Raw genomic sequence first — 22,126 nt, 5'->3', positions numbered from 1 at the left:
AAAACAAATAAAAAAAAATCAAAGTGCATTATAATCAACGCACTTCGAAAAAAATTCAAAGCGCGTTGATATATTGTCAATATTAACACACTTTGAGAAAAAATGTACAGTATTGCATCGCTAAGCCGTCAACTGTCCTTCAATTTAAAAAAAAAATTAACTTCAATGTATAAATAGGTATACGCAGCAAGAATGAATATTTATTTGGATAAAAACATTGTGTTATGCCAGAAACAAACAAGAGGCCCATGGGCCACATCGCTCACCTGAGGAACAATAGGTATGATAAAATCAGCTTAATGGAGTCATAAAGTCATAATACAAACTATCTGGATAATGTACAATAATACATGTAGATCCTGTATAAATAAAATCCATTCCCCCCCCCCTGAATATTCTTATGTTTATAATCATTAGGCCATTTTCTTACATGATGATTTTATAGTCATATCACATGTTGAGTATTGCAGTTCTAAAAAAGATCCTTAACAATTGTTTATATATGGGATATAAACCTACATCAAACTCTGAACCTTCTTGTGAGGCCGAAGAATTGTCCTGCGGCCAAAGTCTTAACAATTATAAAGAGTCATCTGGCAGATTAGTTCCTGAGAAGATTTTTAAAGATTTACTCTATATATTCCTACGTAAAACTTTGACCCCCCCCCCATTGTGGCCCCACCCTACACCCAGGGATCATGATTTTCACAACTTTGAATCTACACTACCTGAGGATGCTACCACACAGGTTTCAGCTTTCCTGGCTGATTAGTTTCTGAGAAGAAGATTTTTAAAGATTTACTCTATATATTCCTTTGTAAAATTCGACCCCCCCCCCCCCCATTGTGGCCAACCCTACCCCGAGGGTGTCATGATTTTCACAACTTTGAATCCCCCCAAATTGCAAAGTTCGTTAAGTGTCTTTATGTTAAAAATGTTGATATATAATATTGTTATACTTTCATGTTAAATACTGAAATCTGATTGGTTAAGACGCAGTTAATAATATTTACTATTACCCTCAGCGTTAGCAACGCACTTGGCAACGGGTAACATTAAAAAATGTTACATGCGCGAAAATTATGCGCGTACGATTCGCTGTAGAATTCACGTTATTCCTATATAAAAGCAGTAAAATTTTCTTAAAATTTTTAAAAAAGACATTCAGTATAACAAAATAAATAGTACCTGTTTTGGAGGATAACAGTTGAAATTGACACCCCTCGAAAACCATTGTCAACCTCCGCTTCGCGTCGGTTGACAATGGTTTTCTCGGGGTGTCAATTTCAACTGTTACCCTCCCAAACAGGCACTATTTATATAATAACGCACTCTGAAAAAAATCGAAGAGCGTTGAATTGGTTTTGAAAAAACCGCATTTAATTGTTGGAATTTTTCAAAGTACGCTGCCACACCACCTGTAACTCTACCTTGTCGTTAATGATGTCTCAAACACTGCAACTGCAACTACTAAACAAATTAAAGAAGACAGGGGAATGAGAAGGTGCAAGTGCTCACAGCAGGATCAATCTTATACATGTAATATCTATTTTTGTTACAGTGAGTATATTTTGTAAAATCACATTTCCAACTATAGTCATGCAGTTTGAAAATTATAACGAACACGAAGAAAAACTAACAAATAACATTCAAATTTATCGAATGAAAGGTTGTGGACATAAAGTTGTTGCTGTCCCAAGAACTCAAAAGACTTAAACCTCTCAAATTGCCGAGAGGTTATAACATCCAATGTATTTAGACATCTATGATGGCTTATGATGGCTTATGTTTGTATGGTGACATATTTCTTACGTAGATATATAGAATATATCAACGTAAAAAATAATTCGGTCAACATGCAACCTTAATTATGTCAGCATGCAACACTATTACGTTAATTTAATTTAAACAATATTTTATTATGCAATATATCACATAAACGGATGGGATAGCAGGCATTGCCTATAGAAATCCTCTCCGACATACAAGGTCAAGGTCATATATACAATAATATTGACAATAATATTACAATGGATGTTCTATTGATAAACATATGCATATATGTATATTTGAAATATATGACCAGATATTACAATAGGTATAATAATACTTATTATTATAACATCATAATTTGTAGTACATAGTAATGAAAAAAGAAAGAAAAACATACAAACAAAAGGTTTAATACACACAGGTTCAGGTTCTGTGGTATAGGACAATACGAAGGGCTAGATGGATTATTTGAATATCTTTGTAGATTTAATAAATTCATGTTCATATTTAAATATTGCAATATTTTGTTCATAATGAAGACTAATGTCACCATTAAGAATGAGATGAACTGAAAAAGGTATTGGCAGTCTTAAGGAATCTTATGATATTTTGGATTAGAAAATGTCTTTGAACAGTATTTTGGACATTCAATAAAAAGATGAGAACATGTTGCATTATGGTTCCACACCTTCCACTGTTACGTTGACATATTAGATGCAACTAATTCATGTTGAGATGCAACTTCTATGTGTATGTTGTTATGCAAGATAAATATATCGACATGCAACTGATTATTTAATGTCGACATGCACCAATTGTTTAAGTCAACACACAGTTTTGATACATTTTATTTACGATAAAATATTGCAAAACTGGTTTACCTGGCAATAAAATGCGTACACTTTAAACAAATATTTTGGGTGAAATACAACTGCATGATTTATATTTATGGTAGTGTAAAACAAATAAGCTAAAATTTTCCTATCATTCAATTTTTTTGAAATATTTATATTTTGTTCTTTGGAATGAAATCTTTAAACATGCAAAATTTGAAAAAAAAATCCAACCTCAAAATTTTTGCCCACATCGCCTCAAACACACCAAGTGAATCTCCTTTCAGTGGAGTGTAAACTGAAATACTCATTGTTATAATTTCCTATGTCATTAAGGTTTTTTTTCTTCAAGATATTACAAATGTTTGTGCTGCTATTTATACAGGAGACCTTCTCTATAAAAAGAAAAATTATAATTCATATTTAAATAAAATTTAACAGTATGATTGTCATGACTCGATAATAAAAATGTATCAAAATAAAGAATTTAGATTAATTAAGGTTTAAGTATATTTGACAGAAGTGAAAATTGATAAAAATCCTAGATGACGTCATCATATTTGACGTTTGACCTTTTGATATGACCTTGAAATTTGTTGGACATAAAGCTTACACACTGGTGGTGGCTGTGTCTAAATTTCAGGTCTTTACTTTGTAAGGAACACAAGTTACACATTTTTAAATGAAAAAAGGCTAAATTGCACAATAGTCATATGAACACCATCCAAATGTATGTTTCAAAATTATCAAAATATATTGTACCTCAAATTTTTTTCAGCCTTGAATAATTGATGGGTATGATTAATATTTTTTCTTAAGATAATGGATTAAAAATTATTTTTTACAAAATATTAAGCACTGGCGTCGGAAGCAAATTGAAAGTGGGGGGGGGGGGGGGGCTAGATTAATCCTCAGAAATCTTGCGAAAAAAAACCTATTTCCCAAAATCATGAAAATTCTAATCCGTGGGGGTGGGGGGGGGGGGGGGGGCGATATATATACAAATACTTCCAAAACATAAATTTACCTACCCAAATTTTTTCCCCCTAAATCATAAATCATGAAATTCCTAATCCGTGGGGGGGGGGGGGGGGGGGGGGGGGGGGGTAGGTAGGCCTATTACTCTAACTTTCTCAATCTTTCAAGGGTTAATTTACGAACAACTTAATTTCCGGCGATAAAAAGTGTGGGTGGGGGGCTAAACCCTATATGATGCTTTGTGCCTTATGGTTAGGTCTACATTTGCACAAAAAGTGGGGGGGGGGGGGGGGGGTTCCGACGCCTATGTTAAGTGTGTATTTAATTGAGAAAATATTTCGAATAAATCATATCGGGTATCAGGGGTGTTTCGTACGGTTATGTGTATACACATAAACGAATTATTTTTTGTGAAATACAATATAATTATTTCGGGTGAACTCGGTGAATTAGAATAAAATTATTTTCTTTTGTGGAAACGCCAATAAGAGATAGGGGCGGGGCTTAAGGTTTTGTCGGTAAGTCGTGTTCGATATGTATTCATTCTGGCGTTCAAACTTGTAGTAATCAGTACTTGATAAGATTCTTATTGAGTATACCGGTTTAATGGTAATGTGTTCTTGAGCATATATGGCAAGCGGTTTGTCAAATGAAAACTAGCTTCAGAAGTTTTCAGACATGGTTGATGCATCTTCGCTAGGCAAGGGTTTTCGGTCCACTTCGCTCCGCAGTGGACCAAAAACCCTTGGCTAGCGAAGATGTGGTTGATATTGAATACTGCAAAATTTTGATGTTAAATATTTCAAATTCTGTGTGTGCATCTTCGCTTGCCAAGGTTTTCTGTGTGTGAGAAGCGGTGCGGATCAGAAACCCATGGCTGGCGAAGATGCTGTGGGTGTTACTTTCTGTAATGCAAATGCCAAAAAAATAAAAAAAAAATATTTTTTTTGGGTATTTGTTGTTTTGGTTAAGTGCAAGTACAAGAGAAACTGATTTACTTGCGAAATAATGTGCACACATACATGTATCAAATTTAACTTCATATTATGAAAACGTGTTTTACTCTGTACATTGAGACCATGGGCATTCACTCGTCATTTTTCCCCATTACCGGTAAACCTTACATGAGAAATGGATCTGAACTTTTGGGAGTGGGCGTTATGGCCTATGGTTCCCTTGTTTTAATTCAGGATTACGTACTGTCAGACTGACTCAGAATGCGAAAAAATTATTTCCACCGATGTTAATGAAATACTATCTATTGTGTGTTATAGACCTTTCATGGTAGTGTTATTTTTCACAATCAAAATCAATGACCTACATTTTGAGTAAATTGCCATTGAATTTTTTTGCTTAAATTTAAGAAAAATCCCTAAAAATTTTTACACTAAGACTGAGATGAAAATAAAACCTCTTGCAAAACTCTTTTGAAAATTAAATATCGTTTATGAATAGACTAAATAGATAGAGAGCATTGTGTTTTCATTCACAATTTTTATAAATATTTTTATAAATATTTTAGTCCGAATTTCCTCTATTGGTTTTTAAATTCCTAGCTGCCCATATACGATTATCTAAATAAAAAAGAAGAGATAAAACCAACAGAAAATATGCAAAATTATGTTAAATACAAATAAATCCTTAATCTTAAATAACATAATACTACCAAAAATATTTCGGTGAAAATTAAATCTGAAAAGTTTTATTCGAATTTCCTCTGTTTAGTAAAAAACACAACTTTATATGAGTCTAATTCCATAATATATTAAAAATATCTAACGCTATACCAATGATAATTCATTTCATAAAAACTTATTGTAGTAAGAACAAATTTTACTCATGACATTGAAATTTATTATAAAATCTTAATCTGAGTAAACAACGTCCTTGAGTTCAATATATTTTAAAAAATGAGTGAACGCTTTAATGTTAACCAATGATTATGTATATAGATATAAATGAAACGTTTAATTTCCAAAACACGATTTTGAAAAATATTAATTAGTGTATAATCTCACATTTCCATTTGGGCCTGTTCGGGTAAATTGTTGCTTCAAAAAAAAAATTAGAATTAACATCGAGATCGGGATTCTTAATTACTACAAATCGAAGAAATATCAGAAAGGAAAACTACTGAAGTAGGCCGCTGTTTTCCTTTTTTTAACGGTTGAAAAAGGTTTGATTGAAGATTTCAAAACATTATGAGTATATATGCATAATTTCTTTATGTTGAAAGAATGATCACAAATTTATAAAGGTGTCACTGAGACTGTTGTGCAATCGTCTTCCTACTATATACTGTATCACGTTAACTCATCTGCTGCAAGCAAAAAAGTATAATCTTTATTTAGAATTTTCTCAGATGGTGATAATTCTTTATAATGTATTTTTATTGAAGAAACTTGGAAGAAACCATGGACCAAGAAGAGGTGGAGATAGATGATTCTCTGTATAGGTAATACTTTGTGTAACAACTGTAGTATGGTTTACTGTGGGACCATTGGAAGAGCTCAGCATGAACCCCATACATCAAGACCAAGTGTCAACTTGCCCCAATCTCGGCAGAGATTCAGTTCCCCATTTGTGGACTGACACCTTCACTAATTCTTCATACTTCTCCCCATACTTTAATAACTAGTGGTGGTTAAAATCGAAATAATTTATCCGGCTATTTGAATTCACCTTCACTAGTAAAAGTATAAGCAGCAAGCCTTCAACAAAATCCAACTTTCTCCAACATCAACTAGCTCCAATATCAAACAATTACAAACATAACTCATTTAGACATTTTTTGATAATAAATGCATTAAAAAGAAATACAAATTTTATAAAAATTATCATTGAATACTGACTTGTAAATGAATGTACATGTATAACGTTTGGTTTTCTGGCCAGTGATTTTCCTACAGCCAGCATAGGTCTGAAAGAACAAGGGACGTTATTGGCCAAAAAATGCCGTGTTTTAAAATCTAATGATACCTACCATTTTCAAAAGCCAAGAATAAACAAAACTCAATGGTATATGATTTATTCATATAACTCTAGTGTAAGTATGATACATTTTACGTTAAACACGGCGCCTTTTTAAAACGAAACGTCGACATTTTACGAAGCCTTTAACGCGGCGTTATAAACATGACGGACAGGCTTAACTGGATTTTAACACAACCAAACATTTCTCTTATTTTTTTTTTCTTCTATATTTTTCTTGGTATTAGTATTTATTTCCAAACTTTCCATTCCCTTTGTTTAGAATAAAAATTTCATATTAACTAACCCGACATAGTTTGGGAATCCGTACTGCTGAGAAATACTCGAAAGCCAGTAGAGGAAAATGAATATATACCAAGTATGATTCCCTCTATTTTATTACGAAAATGGATTGTACATTCATAGCTCTGTTGAAATTGACAGAACTGAAATATAAACGATCCAGTTCTTACTAGTTTATCGATCGGTCGAAACCTTCAGCAACCTAAGAAAAATCCCGGACTACACGAAATAATCATGGTGATGTCAGAATCAAATTCCAATAGGAGACGATTTGGCTGTTTCTTATACCTAACGTACTGATGTACGTAACAATAATTTTGTTAATTTTTCTGACTTTTTTCAACCAATTTATTATTTTGTTATTAGAAAGATGTAAATATAAACAATAAATTAGCGATCAACGCAGAGAAAAAGAACGCGGGTAATGTAATTTTTTTCTGCAATGTCGCCACCTTCATTTACCGCATGAATCACCATAGAAAGCATTTTATTGTTTAATACCTTACTTTTACTTTGTTAGTTTCTTGATTTTTTCTAATACACAAACAACTACGTACATGTAATTTAAGACAATCGACGCGCGTAGATAAAACAATTTAGCAACTTTGTAAATGCGGAAATTTCACAAAGAAAATCATTTACCAACCGGTACATTAATATACAAGAAAACTCATTAATTAAACAGATGAATAATATATTATAACTTCTAGCAAGTATTAAGAACGAGCACAGGTCTAACACACATTCTCTCTCTCTCTCTCTCTCTCTCTCTCTCTCTCTCTCTCTCTCTCTCTCTCTCTCTCTCTCTCGTTTCTTGGAACAAGTGATGTAGCCTGTAAACAAAAGGTTTCTAAGTGGTTTGATGAAGATGAAGTCTAAAATTATAGACAAGATCACGAAAGACACTTTATCTACCGATTCACTAATTCTGCGCGCTAAAAAAATGAATATTTACATTTTTCAGTGTCTTTACCTGTGATAACACTACGTATCGATTTTGTACTGTACAGTCCAATAAATTCAAATGACGTATAATTGGGGCACAAGTGGGGTTTGATTATTTATATTCCAATAATTAATCGTACAATTGCTGAAAATTATATGAATATAAGTAATAAGATATCATTCTTTGAGTATTATGAGGTGATAATTTAGGTCGGGGCGTGATCAAATCCAATAAAGCCCGACGGGCTTTATGATAGATTTGATCACGCCCCGACCGAAATTATCACCTCATAACGTTTAAAGAATATTCAATATACCGGTGTATGAAACGTGCATGTTTTATAGGGAAAAAAAATAGATGCTAGTAAATATAAAAAAATTTATAGAAAGAAAATATTGAAAAGTACGTTCTATGAACTTGGGGATTTAAAACTAAAGTAGCTGCAGGACTGTAGCGTAGCTCCCGATCTCAGATTGAGACAAAAAAATTAATTAGGTTCAAAGTTTAAAACACAGTGAAGTCTAAAGACAATTGTTGTCCTTTATGTAAATGGTGTGAATAAACAGTTGCTCTTGGGAGGTTGTAAGATGTCTTTAAAGCCTGACAGCATCAACAATTTTCAAGACTGTTGTCGAGAAACATGCATCCTCTAGAACTTTGTAAGCATTTGGTCGAATTTTACGCACTTACATCGTATGCTTAAACTATATATCTCCACGGCATATCAAAGAAATCAGTCCATGTAGTGTAAGAAAATAACTTTGGTCTTCTCGATTTTTTACGGATAGGGAGAAAATAATAAAATCATGAACCTAAGTTGAAATTAACTGCATTTATCGTTTTTATCGAGAAGGTATAATTGTTTTCATTAATATTTTAGATTTGATATCGCTGAATAGAGTAAAACCCGAGACATTTTTCCAAAAACTAGCAACGGCGGACTTTTTTTTTGGAGGGGGGTGGGTAAAAATGGGATTAATCGGGTAACAGTCGGCAGTTCATCAGTCGTTGTCTTGGACGATGTCGTATTCATTTTTCGTCGGCCGACCAATTTTGTGTCCATCGGGCCAAGTTACAATTTTTTTTTTGCGTCGGCGGCCGATTTCTTCAGTTAAACCAGTCGTTCAATACTAGTAGTCCATCGAGCAATTCTCAATCATCTTCCGACCTTCGGAAGACAGTTCTTATGTCTGTCGTCGCTCGGTCGATCGACAATTGGATTTTCTTAAATGTCGGCCGACTGACGATCGTGGGTCAACTGGTCTTTGGGGCGATTTTGACAAATCGGCTACGATCAACCGTATACGGATTAGGTTTAACATTTACCGGCTATCGGTTAATATATAAGCGGCGGTCAGGCGCGGAACCCTTTTCCTCGATAAATTGAAGCAATGCCCACGAAGTTACAGGTGAATATTCAGCAATTGCGAACTTGTCTATTTAATCAGCCGACCATCGGTACTAGTCGAAAGTAAGAAAAGATCACGGAAGACGAAGACAATATGACAATATGTCTAACGTCTGTTCTGGTTTTACGATTGGTTAAACTACTTCGTTCACATATGACGGATCCAAATGGACTTAAACATAAACTGTTTACTTAAAGAGGAGATTATTAGTGCTTTGACCAATCCTTTCAATATGTCGGCGATTATTTTCTGTTATGATCTCAACAAAAATCCACTGTAAAAATTTTATATAATCGTTTACATCTAAATAGTGTGTGTGTTGTAATTTTCTATTTATTTATTTATCAATGTATTTATTTTTCGTTTGCAATTTCTATTTCTTTTTTCCTTTTGGCTTCTCTTACGTAGCCTATACAAAAAATTATTTTAGATTTTTATAAGATAAACCCTCTTTCACCGGTGAAAACCGCGTGATACGCCGAGTAACTGTCCGTGTCGGATCGCGTTGTGCAATTTTCTAATCCTTTTTGCTAAAATTCACATTGTTCACAGTTATTAACCGTCACCATTTTCAGTATATGAATTTGTTATGATACAGAAAATAAGTATGTTAAATATAAAAGTGGTTAATGCATGTGAAAGGTTTTAATTTCAGCAAAGATTATTCATATTTCTATATATTATAACGATTTTTGGAGATCATTCCATGTTCAGCGTACACTAGTGACGTCATAATGAAAAATGACGTCATTTTGGTGCCTGTAGAATTTAGCCAGTATCGAACTTAGTAAAATGCACCACATCAAAAAACAAAACTAAGACGTTGAAAATATGATAAATTTTGCGGCCAAATACGGCTAATAACGTCCCTTGTTCTTAGGCCCGTTCCACTTACAACTATATAAAGATTTTTTTCCCAAGTTAATCTGCACATTGCGTCCAAAATTTTGATGCCAAAAATTTTAATTTCTTTGATTTTTCCCAATTCAAAAGCCAAAGTTCCCATTTTAAAAGTAGAGAAAAATCACCAGTGTGAACATAAACTAGGAGAAGCCATGCACAAAACTATGGAGAATTGGGTCCAAATAAATAAATAAATTTGATTGAATCATTGTGCAGCTAGTCAAATTTTCTCTTTGCACATGCATGCACCAATGATGTGCTATCTAGATCTCACTCTTCAGACTCTCCAAAAACTCTGAATTTTTAATTTTTTAATTTCAGCCGACAGCGCTATGTCTTAGGTGACTCTGCAATGAAACAAATGGCAAACTCTGCCATCCTTATCTACGGCATGGGAGGTTTAGGAATTGAAATTGGTAGGTAAAAATAACAGAGTTGTACTTGTAAGTTAAAGGCCTTTGTCGGTTTACATGCGTTCTCACTTGTCAGTTTAATAATGACCCCAAGATGAGAAAGTAGGTTTTCAATGATTATCAAATATCATAATTATGATCACAGAATCTCAGCATTAAAATGACATTGAGAATGGTTTATCTTTACAATTCTAAGCAATATTAAAGTTGTAATCTAGAGTTTTATAGACCAAAGTGGAGATCAATGGAATGGTTAAAAAATCAAATGTTGTATGTAATTGACCGTTATTTTCTTTTACTTCTTTTGTTCTTTTGTTTCTTTTCAGCCAAAAACATTGCCTTAGCTGGAGTAAAGGTGGGTTTTTGCATGGAGAGAATAGCTTTCCACAGAGAAGAATTTCAATTGATATTTTAATGACTTTGATGCCCATGTAATAAGGATGTTTGAAATATTGATTTTAATCACCAAGGAACTGTCAGAAGGCAGTGTTATCCAAAACCAGTTTACACATATAAATTCAAATGATTTGTTGGCACTGACCTTGACCTTGGACCTTGTAGAATCTGACCATCCAGGACTGTAAACTGGCCGAGATTCCGGACCTGGGGACACAGTTCTTCTTGAGAGAGGAAGATGTCGGCAAAAACAGGTCAGCGTTCATATCAACATTGACAAAAACCAGTGTTTGTCATATAGCAACACATTTACACAAGTTCAATGGATAGGACATTGTTTAGTTTATAGATTGGTTTTATTTCACATATCAACTACAGCATGCCAGATACATTTATATCTCCTTTGAAGGTGCTAGATGTGTCGCACACAACAATCTTGTAAACTTATTCAAGAATTGTTCGTTTCTCTGCACAACTGTTCAACTATAACACATTGCCTAATTCTGCCCCCCTTCGAAGAAGGGAGGGCATATTGCTTTGCTGTTGTCTTCGGTCGGTCGGTCTGTCGGTCGGTTGGTCCACCAACAGTTTCCATTCATTTTCTTTGCAGAGGATGAACACATTGAAATAAAATTTGGTATACAGGTTTATCATGATAATATCTAGGTCAAGTTCGATATTGGGTACGATCGAGCAATTTTCGACAGAGTTATGGCTCTTTGACGTAGAAAAATTCATGTTAATATTTGCAGTTTCTGCTCATTTTCTTCACAGAAGATGAACATATTGATATGAAATTTTGTATACAGGTTTATCTAAACAATATCTAGGTAAAGATTAATTTTGGGTATGATAGAGCGATTTCTGACAGAGTTATGCCCATTGGACTTAGAACAACTCCAAATGTATTTGCAGTTTACGTTCATTTTCTTTGTGGATGTTCCAAGGGAGGGGGACATAAGTGTTCTACAAACATCTCTTGTTTTATTTTATTTTCATTTGAAGCTTTTCACCTTGTCCTCTTAACAATTTTTGATATAATCTGTCTTTTTTGAATGGTTTGCTTTCCAGAGCTGAAGCCAGCAGCAGTAGATTGTCAGAACTGAACCCCTATGTGTCTCTGTCTGCCTTGAAAACAGGACTAGATTGTGATTCGGATCTGTCGTATCTGGCTAGATATCAGGTAACAGTCTCATCAATGTCACTGATAAATATTGGAACAATCTAACCTGCCTCACAATATTATATCATTAGACATCGAGAACCTATCTCAGTTCTCATTTATCTCAGTACTGTCTAGATACCAGAAACAAAAATCTCATTTATCTCATCAACTGTTTAACTCACAATATCAGGTTTTATGTAAACAAACCCATAAAGTATCAAGAAACAATTTCACCTTCTCCAAAAGCAGTAGGAAACAGGTGTCTTACCTACCCTCCTGTGGGCGACTGCTAGGTAGCAACCTCTATTTATTCTGCCCTAATTAGTCACATATCTATTAATTAAATTGAAATAGTTAAGCTTACCCATTGACTACTAGTGATCAATAATGGTCTGTAGTGCCATCAGTTTTGACTGTTTTCTCTGTTATGTAAATTCTCTGTATTTCAATACAGGTAGTTTTTGTATTTCTAGTGTGTGATATTAACAGAGGTACCATTGAAAGTCCAGATTTGTGTGAACAACTTCTGCAGACAACAGACCCCTCAAATAAAAGTAAGTATTGAACATTTTTTGGACAAGTGAAGTTAATTTCAGACAAGTACATAACATTGTTTTGTTAAGGAAAACAATTATTGTAGAGCCCTGTTTACATCATCTACTCATAGGAGTCTGTGATGTTGAACCTGAAGACTTGGGCCATCTTTAAGAAATGATTGTTTGTCCCCTCCCACCTTAGTACTTAGTATCTGAGTTGTTAAAGAAAAATGCATGAAGTAAAGTCTAACCTTAATAAGGAAAAAAAAATGAAAGATGCAAATTGATCTGGACATGAAATAAGGAAAAAAGATCTAGCCCAAGATGTTGATAATAAATCTGATTTAAAGAGGAACAGATTTTGGTCATTCGGTTGGGATAATTTTTGAAAGTGGACAAGCAAATAATTTTGTATTGATGCACACAGAATTTTTTCTGAAATTGTTATATAGTAACGCTCTGCATGACTTTTGATTTTGTGGATTGACTTTGAAATTCAAGGTATATTGATGAAACTATAGTATGATTTGACAAAGGTGATGTGTTTTTAATATTTCAAAATTTTGGATAACTTTTATGACGATTTCAGTTTATATCGGCTGACGTGTTTGGAGTGTGTTGTGGGGCTTTTTGTGACTTTGGTGATAATTTTGAAATCACTGATTTGGACGGGGAGGAACCAAAAGAGATTTTCATTGAGAAAATTAGCAAGGTGAGAGTTTGATGTATTGTGCTTAAAAGTTACTGATGAGTAGAACAAATTGTATCAAATGACTTAGACATTTAACTAATGACATGGAATTAGTTCCATGTATTTGACAAATACTCTTTAGTATTTTTGGAGAATTCTCAAATACACATTTTGAAACAGCAAACAATAACAATTTAAAACATATAGCTCTATTTAAAGATATAGTAAAATGGTCAAATTGTTTAAAAAACTTAAAATTAAAAATTGTTTTCTTTGCTACAAGTAGCCAAAAATATAATGTGTCAAAGTTGAAGGCAGATCTACCAGATAATTTGTTAGCTCCCAGCCTCCTTTATGTTTATGAGTTGTGATGAAAATATTCTCAATCATAATAACGAATGTAATTATTCTTTTTGAACAGGGAAAACCTGGTGTTGTTTCATGTTTTAAGAACAAAATGCATGGATTTGACACTGGTGATCATGTGACATTTAGAGAAATAAATGGAATGACCGCCCTTAATGGTTGGACTTGTCAAATAAAAGGTGGGTTTATTTCTAATACTGCAAATTGAAGGTGGGCTTAGGGCAAATGACTTGTCAAATTAATAATGGCCTGATTGGGAAGACTTCAGTGACTATTATGTAAATTATGTTAATATCCGAATATGTGACTCTTTCAGTGTTGTCCCCATACACGTTTGAAATCTGTGACACGACAGGAGAAGAATTCGCTCCCTATAAACATGGTGGCATTGCTCGTCAGGTCAAAGTGTCCCAGAATGCCTCGTTTGTAAGTAGACATTACACATTGTTAATTAAATACATATGCTGACATGTCAAACAAATGCAACATCCTATTTTGTAAAAACTTTGGGAATAAATTTCTACTATGAAAAGGAAGGCGGTAATATATAAATAGTGCCTGTTTGGGAGGGTAACAGTTGAAATTGACACCCCGAGAAAACCATTGTCAACCGACGCGAAGCGGAAGTTGACAATGGTTTTCGAGGGGTGTCAATTTCAACTGTTATCCTCCCAAACAGGCACTATTTATTTTGTTATACTGAATGTCTTAATTTTTAAGAAAATTTTACTGCTTTTATATAGGAATAACGTGAATTCTACAGTGAACCGTACGCGCATAATTTTCGCGCATGTAACATTTTTTAATGTTACCCGTTGCTAAGTGCGTTGCTAACGCTGAGGGTAATAGAAAATATTGTTATATTCAGTAGTATATTCTCACTATATAACTCTATATAGACAAATAGTCAATAACTGTAATATTAGCTCGTCCGAAAAATATTGACCGGTCAATATTTTTTTGATATTGACCGGCTAGGAATAATATCTAGAGAACATTCCCTCTATTTCAAATAATCGCCTCTGATTTGTTGATTCGTAAACGATGACGTAAATAACTCTTCGCGACTCCAAAACAAGGTGACGTCATAATAGACAGTCAGTCAAGGCAAGTAAACAACGGACGCGCAATGCGACGGTTTGCTATCATAACGGATAAAAGGATTTGCGAATTACTGTAAAGTAAATTCAGGTAGAACATCTGTATGTTAATTCTTACGGTCGGCGGAATATCACCAGTGACCGTTTGATGCTGAGGATATTTTGGAAATGAACTTTGCACAAAATTGAATTCGTGAATTCTTTGTTGAGCTGAGAAAATTACGGCGATCTGTTTTCAATTACTTTCTTTTATTTTGGTTTGTTTCTTCATATAACAAAACAAATGTTGACTGTGTTTTCGGGCAACATTGCTTATATTAGCCCCCTTGGGACGAAAATATTGCCCTCCGCTTCGCGTCGGGCAATATTTCGTCCCTCGGGTGCTAATATAAGCAATGTTGCCCTCAACCCCAGTCAATATTTGTATATTATTAACTGCGTCTTAACCAATCAGATTTCAGTATTTAACATGAAAGTATAACAATGATATCTACTTACTCCATTATTGGTTGATTTACAACACATTATCTGAGGCCATGGCTTCATGTTCATTGACCCAAGCTTGTTCTGCAAGTGCTTTTTATGAGTGGGGAGTTGATTCTCAAATTGATATTGCAATGTTTCAGCAGATGCATTATACCATGCCTTTTTTTGCTTGACAGTTGATCATCTCTAACTATACCACACCATTTTCCCCTAACAATTAAGGTCAGACACGACCTATCTTCCATTTTTTCTATTTTTTCCTATCTCCACAATGTGAAGATTTCCACTAAGTAATTCCATAATTATATTTTTATGTTATATGATACTTTTTTTTATTTTAGATATAAGTTGTTCAATTGAAAATGTATAAAATGACTTTATTTATAAGCATTCAAATGCATTTTGCATGCTATTTTAAGGAAAATTCTAGATGTTCTTGCTCCGAAAAGAGCCTGGTAATTTTGGTAAATTAACAGGTTTAAATGTTTTAAATAAATAAGGAATAATATATCAAGGAAAATTATATAAAATTGAGGAACGTCCCGTGTGTCCATAAGAGTTTTGAGGATATGTAAATTTATGGTCTTTTGAATACAATTTGTTTTCAAATATTTAATATTTTATTTCAATGAACATTTGATTTTGTGATTAAAAAGTTCTCACTAAAAGCGTCTGAAAACAAATACTGGTGAAACTACAGTACATGTATTGCTTAAATTTTAATTTTGTCTTATTGAAACTCTTTCTCATGCATGGTATGATTGCCCCTTTATCAACAGCTACTTTTTATTTGAACTTTCTTGTTAAACCTTATGAATTGTTTAAAGTCATAATACTTTTTAAAAGAGTTTTATAGCTTAATTTACTTATGTTTATCTTATAGAAAGTACAACAATAATGTAACAAGATCTTGTTTTATGTCAAGTATAGTCGGATTATGTATTTGTAGAAATCTCTGGAACAAGAAATTCTGAACCCTTCCCTGCTGATTCCAGATCTGTGTAGGTTTGAGGTAAGTCCTCATAAATCATCCAGTGAGATTCTGCTAGGGATCAAATCACTGTCCATCTGTCTGTCAGACCTATCATTAATGTTGATTGTATATATTATACTGATTAATTAATAGACAAACCTTTATGATGCAGCAGTCATTTTAGATTTTAAATATTGATGAAATTGCAAACCTTGATGGTGCAATAATAAGAAATGACTTTAATATTGATATAAGATAAAATTAGTTACAGTATTGCAGTCATAAGATATTATTTTAATATTGTATTGATATAAGATACCGGTACAAATACGGTAGTTCAGTAGCGACAATTATTGATTGTTCCTTGCAAGGTCATTTTGGTTTGTCATTATAATTGTGTTTTCTTTCACATTCCTCTCTCTTTCAAAGTTCCAATATTTAATTCTTTTTTTGTTTCAGGCACCTGCTAATATTCATTTAGGTTTTCTAGCTCTCCATAGATTTAATGAAAAGTTCAAGAGATTCCCTAAAGCTTGGTGAGGACTTAAATTTCATTTTTTCTGTCTTAATATCTTTGGTGTTTGAAAAAATGGAATTAATAATATTGGTGTGATTTGTTGTCTCCGTCACCCAATTCATTACTAAGTTACTGTAATTTAAATCTAAACAACGAGGCTTCAATTAGGCATTGAATGCTTATTTTTAGATGTTGTTGGTCCTATAACACACCAAGCGGTGCAGACAAATGAATACTGCGTGTTAGCGCGGTATGATAATTTGTCTGCACAGCTTGGTGTGTTACTGGACCGACGACATCCAAAAATAAGCATTCAATGCTTATATTTATATATTCATTCTGATGTCAATTTGTATGAAATATTTGTGTAATGTCACTTTAAAGCCGTTATACACACTCTTTGTCAGGGATATGAAACAAACATGGAACAGCCATATTAGCATGTTATTAAGTTCGCTTCAGCAACTTCAAATATAGTGCCAGAAACTATGTCCAAAATCTTTTTTATTGACGAATAGATATGATTAAATGATTATCTTATAATATTTACATCATCCAGTGTCTTTGTTTGTGATAACACTACATATCGATTTTGTACTATATAACCCATAATACAAATGACGCCAAATTGAGGCGCCGGCGGGGTTTGCTTATTTATAGTTAAAGATTTAATTGTACGATGGCTTAAAATTATATAAATTTAATTAATAAGGAATCATTCTTTGAATATTATGAGGTGATAATTTCGGTCGGGGCGTGATCAAATCCAATAAAGCCCGAAGGGCTTTATGATAGATTTGATCACGCCCCGACCAAAATTATCACCTCATAATACTCAAAGAATGATTCCTTATTCCTTATTTAGTTCATATGAAATTATGTAAGCTTGAATGTTTCATTTAATCTTGCAATGATAAATGTACTCAAAATGCATGATGACATTTACATTTGTGCTCTTGGCACATGAATTAGCTAAGTAGGAAAATGAACGTTGCATATTTCCAATGCAAGCATAAAGGGAAATATGCACTGAATGTAAATATGTCATCACCTATTAGTTTAAAAGTCATTAAAAAATCATCTGGATAATTGCACATATAAACAAACCGAGTTGTTTTGGACATTGAGTTTAGTGTCACGTGATTGCGATTGCTGTCTAAAAATAGTAACCCTGGAATTGAAACACTGAGAAAAGTTTGAACTTGAAGCGATTTGATGTCTGTGGTAAGAAATGTCCATTCATAAAGAGTGCATCTTAAAAAATGTATAGTTTTTGAAGACATCAGATTTGGTTTGTGATATATACCACGCTGCAGTATTTACATTCCCCAGATATTATTTCTGCGTATTGAATATTTTGTGATAAAAAAATGATCACGAAAGTTAGATCATTGCGAAAATACTAGTTGCTGGATATATTGAAATCAGGCTTATTCAGAATATATTACAGGCAAAGATTTAAACATTTTCCTCTCATCTGTTTATCTCACAAATGTTCAAGCTAGGAATAGATATTAAAATATATGTCAGTTTTATGCAGGAATCTGTGTTTCGCTGTAGATAAAAGTACAAATCTGAGTTATCTTCTCTTTGTCTAGGTGTGTAGAGGATTCAAGTAATCTTGTATCTCTTGCTAAAGGACTCAACACAGAACTCACCGACAAGGTAATCTACATGTAAAACAGACTGATTATTTATCCACAGTGACTTTATTTTACGATTTACTGGAGATAAACAGGTTTGCAATGACTAATATTTGCTACCAAGCCTTATCCAGATCAATGTTGTGATAAAAATCAATCGTCCAGGGCTGGCTCGCGGCGAGAAATATTCGCGACAACAAGGCTCATGAACCGCACAAAAATGTCTCGCAGTGAAAAGAAATTGATTCACAGTAATGTGCAATAAAAGACAGAACTTCTAAGTGTAGAATTTTTTTTATTGGAAAGTGTCTGCCAAAATAGTAACAACAAGAGATCATTTGTAAAATAACCAGATAAACGAAATATTAACAAAAATATATACTCATGAGAGTTTTCTTATAGGTTGATTTTCATTATGATGATGTTAATATTTAGGTAACAACAATAGACGAGGATCTCCTCAATGTTCTGTCGTACACAAACACCGGATGTCTGTCACCGCTGTGTGCGGCTCTTGGGGGATTCGTGGCACAGGAAGGAATCAAGGCAGTGACAGGCAAATTTACACCACTCAAACAGTGGGTAAGTACATTTTATATACAAGAGAACAGTGACATACAAAATTACATCAACACACACATATAGTTTTTCATTAACGTTTTAGGGGCTGCCAAAAGGGTACCCTCATTTTAGGATAACTCATCCTACAGTTCTCAAGAAAGGAAGTTGCTCTTTTGCAGATCATTTGTACATATATCAGAGGTGTGCATATTGCTAGGATTGTGATTTTCGATAATTTATGAAAAAATACCAGCTTTTGAACTTCTTCATTTTTTGGCAAAATATTGCATATAGGGTACTCTCATTGTACGGATAACTTCTCCTACAGTTTTCAAGATAGGAAGTTGTTCTTTTGCAGATCAATTGCACATATATCAGAGGTGTGCACATTGCTAGGATTCTGATTTCCGAATATTTATGAAAAAATACCAGCTTTTGAACTTAGTCATTTTTTGGCAAAATATTGCATATAGGGTACTCCATTTTACTGGATACGGGTTGACATGGATTATGGATACAGTTCACATAAAAAAACCCCGGTTTGATGTCACATTGACAGCTTTTCACTTGTTACATTACCGGTACATAGTTTTTGATATGTTGAGTTGAAGACCCAAACACTGTTCAGGAGCCTCGAAAATACCATTTAAAACATGGTATTAAAAGATCAACAGAGTAACTTCTCTATTTCATAAGAAAACAAATTGTGATTCATAGCTATGTAGAAAATGACAGGGCTGAAATTTACACAACCAAGATCTAACCAGTTATCAATTGACTGAAACCTTCCGCAACCTAAGAAAGATCATGGACTGCACAAAGTATTAATCACAAAGATTTTCAACATCGCTACCTTCACATCCTGCATGAATGAACGCGGGTTATGTAATTTTTTTCCTGCCATAGCCCACAGATCAGCAAAGAAATCATTTTATTGTTTAAGTATATGCATGACTGAGTAACGAAAGGCAAAATGTGCAATATTTTTTGTTTGGAACACTTAAAATTATGATGGAATTTTAACAGTAAATTGAGAATAAGTGTGTTCACGGTGTGACCATTGGGGCGAGTACAGCAGGAACTACACATCCAACATGCATCATCAACTACATCCAATGGACCTGCCTCACTCTAAACAACATCACTTCCTTTCAGATACTTTTACCCCCACCCCATACCCCAAAGTTAGTAACTCTAATCTGTACTTAACGTTGTTCAACCTATAACGGTATTTTTTTTTTCACCTGTTACAATTTTTTTTTTACTTTTTCATTTTTTAGAACATTACAGCCACAATTGTGGGAAAATTGTCACTTCATGGTATATTATTGTGCAAAACTGGCTTAGTGTCTCATTAAAGATATAAGCTAGCCTTCACAGAGTAATTATTGTGATTTTATTTATTTTACAGCTGTACTTGGATTGTAGAGATGTAATAAACAAAGAAGAGGCAGCAACACCAGACATGTTTACACCAAGGTAAGTGAAACAACAGCTAGGTTATCCTCCAAATAAAACAAAGATGTTGTGTGTATATCCATTGTAGTGATCTCACCATCATCAGTACACACATCATGTGACCTAACTACTGTGCAAGATTTCAATGAAAGTGTTCCTAGTCACTGTGCAGAAATGTTTAAGCTTCTCAAAGAACTTGTATTTCTTTGCAAAATTTTATAGCTGTATGATCCTATTAAAAACTTTCATGTATATACCTGGTACATATACACCTGGATTTAATTTTATTTTTAACTGAACTTAAAATTGTAACTCATGGATTCTCTGTGTGGTAGCAGTAAGTATTTTATGGAATGGTTCTTGTCTGAGTGACTGTTGGTATGAATACAAGGCAGCCTGGAGGTTCCCTGCCATCTGTTGACAGATCCCCAAGATCTCCCAGGAGACGTCTAATATAAACAGTCCCTGATCATGGTGGACTAGGACCTGTAGCTCATCTAGAGCTGCTTGTGATAATGTTGTATCAATGTGTCTGTAACACAAGAACTCTAGGAAGTGTAACATTACAAACACTGGGATATATAATGTAGGTGTTCTGTTCTGTAGAGCAGACTGTTGTTCTGGTAATAGTTCATTGATATAACACTTTTTATTGTGAAGTCTGATATCATGTGCTACAGCCTGTCTGATCTTTGTAGACCAGGACTGTCCCCCTACAGCCTCAGTATACCTCTCTCTGTCTACATACATGTATATATACATCAGATATGGCTGTGCTAACTTGACCTTTGTCATCTCTACAACAGATAAAGCTTCCCTGTATCTGAGTGTCTTGTAATAATACATGGCAATGTACAACATGTCAGAAATACACCCAAACTTGGCTGCTAATTTCAGCATGTGACAGGACATTTTGTCTGCAATATACATCTGTTTGTTGACACCTATGTTAGTGTACATGTTGTGTAATATAAAAGCAGTACGCTGAAGGATGGTGGCTGTACGTTTCTGTAAAATTACAGCTTGATATTGTGTCAGGGGAGAATATATCAACTGTTCTATTGTGTGTAGGATCTTCATACAGTTCTGTTGGTCTGATGTTTGTAGTGCATCATTCCTATCTATCTCAACAAATAATTCTACATCAAACTCAGCCTCAGAGATCAGAGTGTGTTCATCAGTACACACCGTGAGTCTGGGATTACAGAGGACATCAATGATAGAGGACCTGATGGAGGGACTGTGTAGCAGCAATGCTATACCCTTCTCATACAACCCATGCAGTCGCCTGAATAAACTTGTTTGTGCTTGGCCATGGATTTTACTCAGAAACATGTTGTTTTCTGGAATGAAAAAGTTTGGACTAATTCCTTTATACACCCATTTAAGGAGAAGTTTGAAGCAGACCCAGAAACCGGACAGGAGATTTTGTGGACACCACTGAGGTAGAGTGTTTTGTTGAATGGCCCAAAAAACAGCTGTTTTCATGTGGTAGGAACACAGTAGTTTATCTTCATCTCCTAATGCATTGTTAATTATTTCCTTTAAGAACAATTTCAGTAAACCATAAGTTAAGAACTGTGTGTGATTCATTGAGTACACAAGTTTGTATTCTGCCTGAGAGAAAGAAATTCTCCATTCGTTGTCTTCATGGTTTCCTAGTTTGTGTCCTATTGCTACAAAGTGACATCCATTTCTAACAATGT

General features: G+C 34.0%; 2 protein-coding genes across 5 annotated transcripts in view; one reads left to right on the top strand and one right to left on the bottom strand.

Annotated features, from left to right (window-relative positions):
- Positions 1–5,641: 5,641 nt before the first annotated feature.
- LOC105339605 (ubiquitin-like modifier-activating enzyme 6) overlaps positions 5,642–22,126 on the top strand; it is a 42,399-nt gene continuing 25,914 nt past the window's right edge. Inside the window, exons 1-15 of one of the 3 annotated variants that reach the window (XR_010714761.1) lie at positions 5,642–5,760; positions 5,983–6,039; positions 10,437–10,531; positions 10,855–10,883; positions 11,090–11,178; positions 11,996–12,107; positions 12,563–12,643; positions 13,215–13,337; positions 13,738–13,861; positions 13,999–14,108; positions 16,218–16,280; positions 16,701–16,777; positions 18,357–18,423; positions 18,837–18,983; positions 20,374–20,441. Coding sequence is in view for 2 of the 3 variants with exons in the window: in XM_066087892.1 (XP_065943964.1) it covers positions 5,999–6,039; positions 10,437–10,531; positions 10,855–10,883; positions 11,090–11,178; positions 11,996–12,107; positions 12,563–12,643; positions 13,215–13,337; positions 13,738–13,861; positions 13,999–14,108; positions 16,218–16,280; positions 16,701–16,777; positions 18,357–18,423; positions 18,837–18,983; positions 20,374–20,441 (1,226 nt within the window). In the remaining variant the exon portion in view is untranslated. The remainder of the gene's footprint in view (positions 5,761–5,982; positions 6,040–10,436; positions 10,532–10,854; positions 10,884–11,089; positions 11,179–11,995; positions 12,108–12,562; positions 12,644–13,214; positions 13,338–13,737; positions 13,862–13,998; positions 14,109–16,217; positions 16,281–16,700; positions 16,778–18,356; positions 18,424–18,836; positions 18,984–20,373; positions 20,442–22,126) is intronic. The other 2 variants (XM_066087892.1, XM_066087894.1) reach the window with 2 other exon arrangements.
- Positions 20,336–22,126, bottom strand: part of LOC105346791 (cyclic GMP-AMP synthase-like receptor 2) — a 43,839-nt gene continuing 42,048 nt past the window's right edge. For both annotated transcript variants that reach the window (XM_066087901.1, XM_066087900.1), the window contains exon 2: positions 20,336–22,126. This exon is cut by the window's right edge and continues 573 nt beyond it. In XM_066087901.1, the coding sequence (XP_065943973.1) occupies positions 20,721–22,126 (1,406 nt within the window). In that variant the 3' untranslated portion in view covers positions 20,336–20,720.

This window comes from Magallana gigas, chromosome 6, assembly GCF_963853765.1.
Source record: "Magallana gigas chromosome 6, xbMagGiga1.1, whole genome shotgun sequence".
Classification (NCBI taxonomy): Eukaryota; Metazoa; Mollusca; class Bivalvia; order Ostreida; family Ostreidae; genus Magallana; species Magallana gigas.
The sequence above is the reverse complement of the archived record's forward strand: the minus strand, read 5'-3'. Positions and strand labels throughout refer to the sequence as shown.